At 48.5% G+C, this 1,157-nt stretch overlaps 1 protein-coding gene across 1 annotated transcript in view; it reads right to left on the bottom strand.

Moving 5' to 3' along the window:
• Nucleotides 1–80: 80 nt before the first annotated feature.
• LOC311247623 (pleckstrin homology domain-containing family H member 3-like) overlaps nt 81–1,157 on the bottom strand; it is a gene marked incomplete at both ends in the record, with an annotated part of 9,271 nt that continues 8,194 nt past the window's right edge. The window contains one exon of the mRNA XM_084338646.1: nt 81–223. Coding sequence (XP_084194772.1) covers nt 81–223 — 143 coding nt within the window. The remainder of the gene's footprint in view (nt 224–1,157) is intronic.

The following is a 1,157-nucleotide window of genomic DNA, read 5'->3' as shown; positions in this document are numbered from 1 at the left end:
GGATCAGCGGCTGGGTGTAGTGTGTGTGTATGTAGTGCGTGTAGTGTCCAGCAGGGGGGGACAGACCTCGATGTCTCGGATCAGCAGCTGGTGGGCGTCCTCCGTCGGGGCCTTGGTGTCGATGACCTTCTGCGCGGCGCAGGCCCAGTGCACGGCCTCGTTGAAGTGCTGGTGTACAGCTTGTAGCAGTGCTTACGCCCGAACACCGTCAGGCTCCAGTAGCCTGCGACACACACACAGTCACACGCGCTCACGGTTAGTCCTTTAATAATAGCTGAGCGCTTCTTTTGATTGCATTTTAATCGGTTACACATTCATTTATAAATGTTTGTTACTCTCCACCCCTGTCTATTCTCAAGAATCAAGAATCAGAGAGGTTTATTTGTCACATACATACCAGTGAAATGCGGGTGGTCCATGCGCGCATCGATTGTGCAATAATACAATAATAAAGTAGACATAGGAAAGAAAAAAACAGGCAATAAGAGACATAAGATATGCTAAATTCCTGAGAAGGCACTGGTTCCTATGTACACTACTATACAATATACAATTTTAACCTCCGTCATTATACTATACTATTGAAGAGAGTCTATTGAAGAGTCTATTGCGGTGCACTGAATTGAATTTCAAGGTGATTAGATAGTTCATTTCAAATTATGTGTTAGATTGTTATTTCATTTATTGATGATGTTTTATTCAGTTTGGTTCTGAATTCATTAAATCATTTGCTAATTCATCAAGGGGACTATTTGACTTGATTGCATTTGAATCGGTTACACATTCATTTATCAATTTTTGTTACTTCCACCCCTCGTACTTTGGAATGAGAGTCTGGTAAATAAATGGTACATGGTGCATTATACAGCAGCTTTATCCCCCCCCCCCCCCCCCCCCCCCCCCCCCCCCCCCCCCCCCCCCCCCCCCCCCCCCCCCCCCCCCCCCCCCCCCCCCCCCCCCCCCCCCCCCCCCCCCCCCCCCCCCCCCCCCCCCCCCCCCCCCATTCACACACACAAGCGTCTCGAGGAAATCTAACAGGGAACCTTCCGAGTACCGGACGACCCGCTCTACTTCCTGTCTGAGCCCTCCATGTTTCTGATGGAAGGCAGCTGATAAAAAAAAAAAAAAAAAAACAATCAAGCGCTAAAAGGAAATTG

The sequence above is a fragment of the Notolepis coatsorum genome, assembly GCF_963971535.1.
Source record: "Notolepis coatsorum genome assembly, contig: SCAFFOLD_3188, whole genome shotgun sequence".
Classification (NCBI taxonomy): domain Eukaryota; kingdom Metazoa; phylum Chordata; class Actinopteri; order Aulopiformes; family Paralepididae; genus Notolepis; species Notolepis coatsorum.
This window is presented reverse-complemented; position numbering and strand designations above follow the sequence as displayed.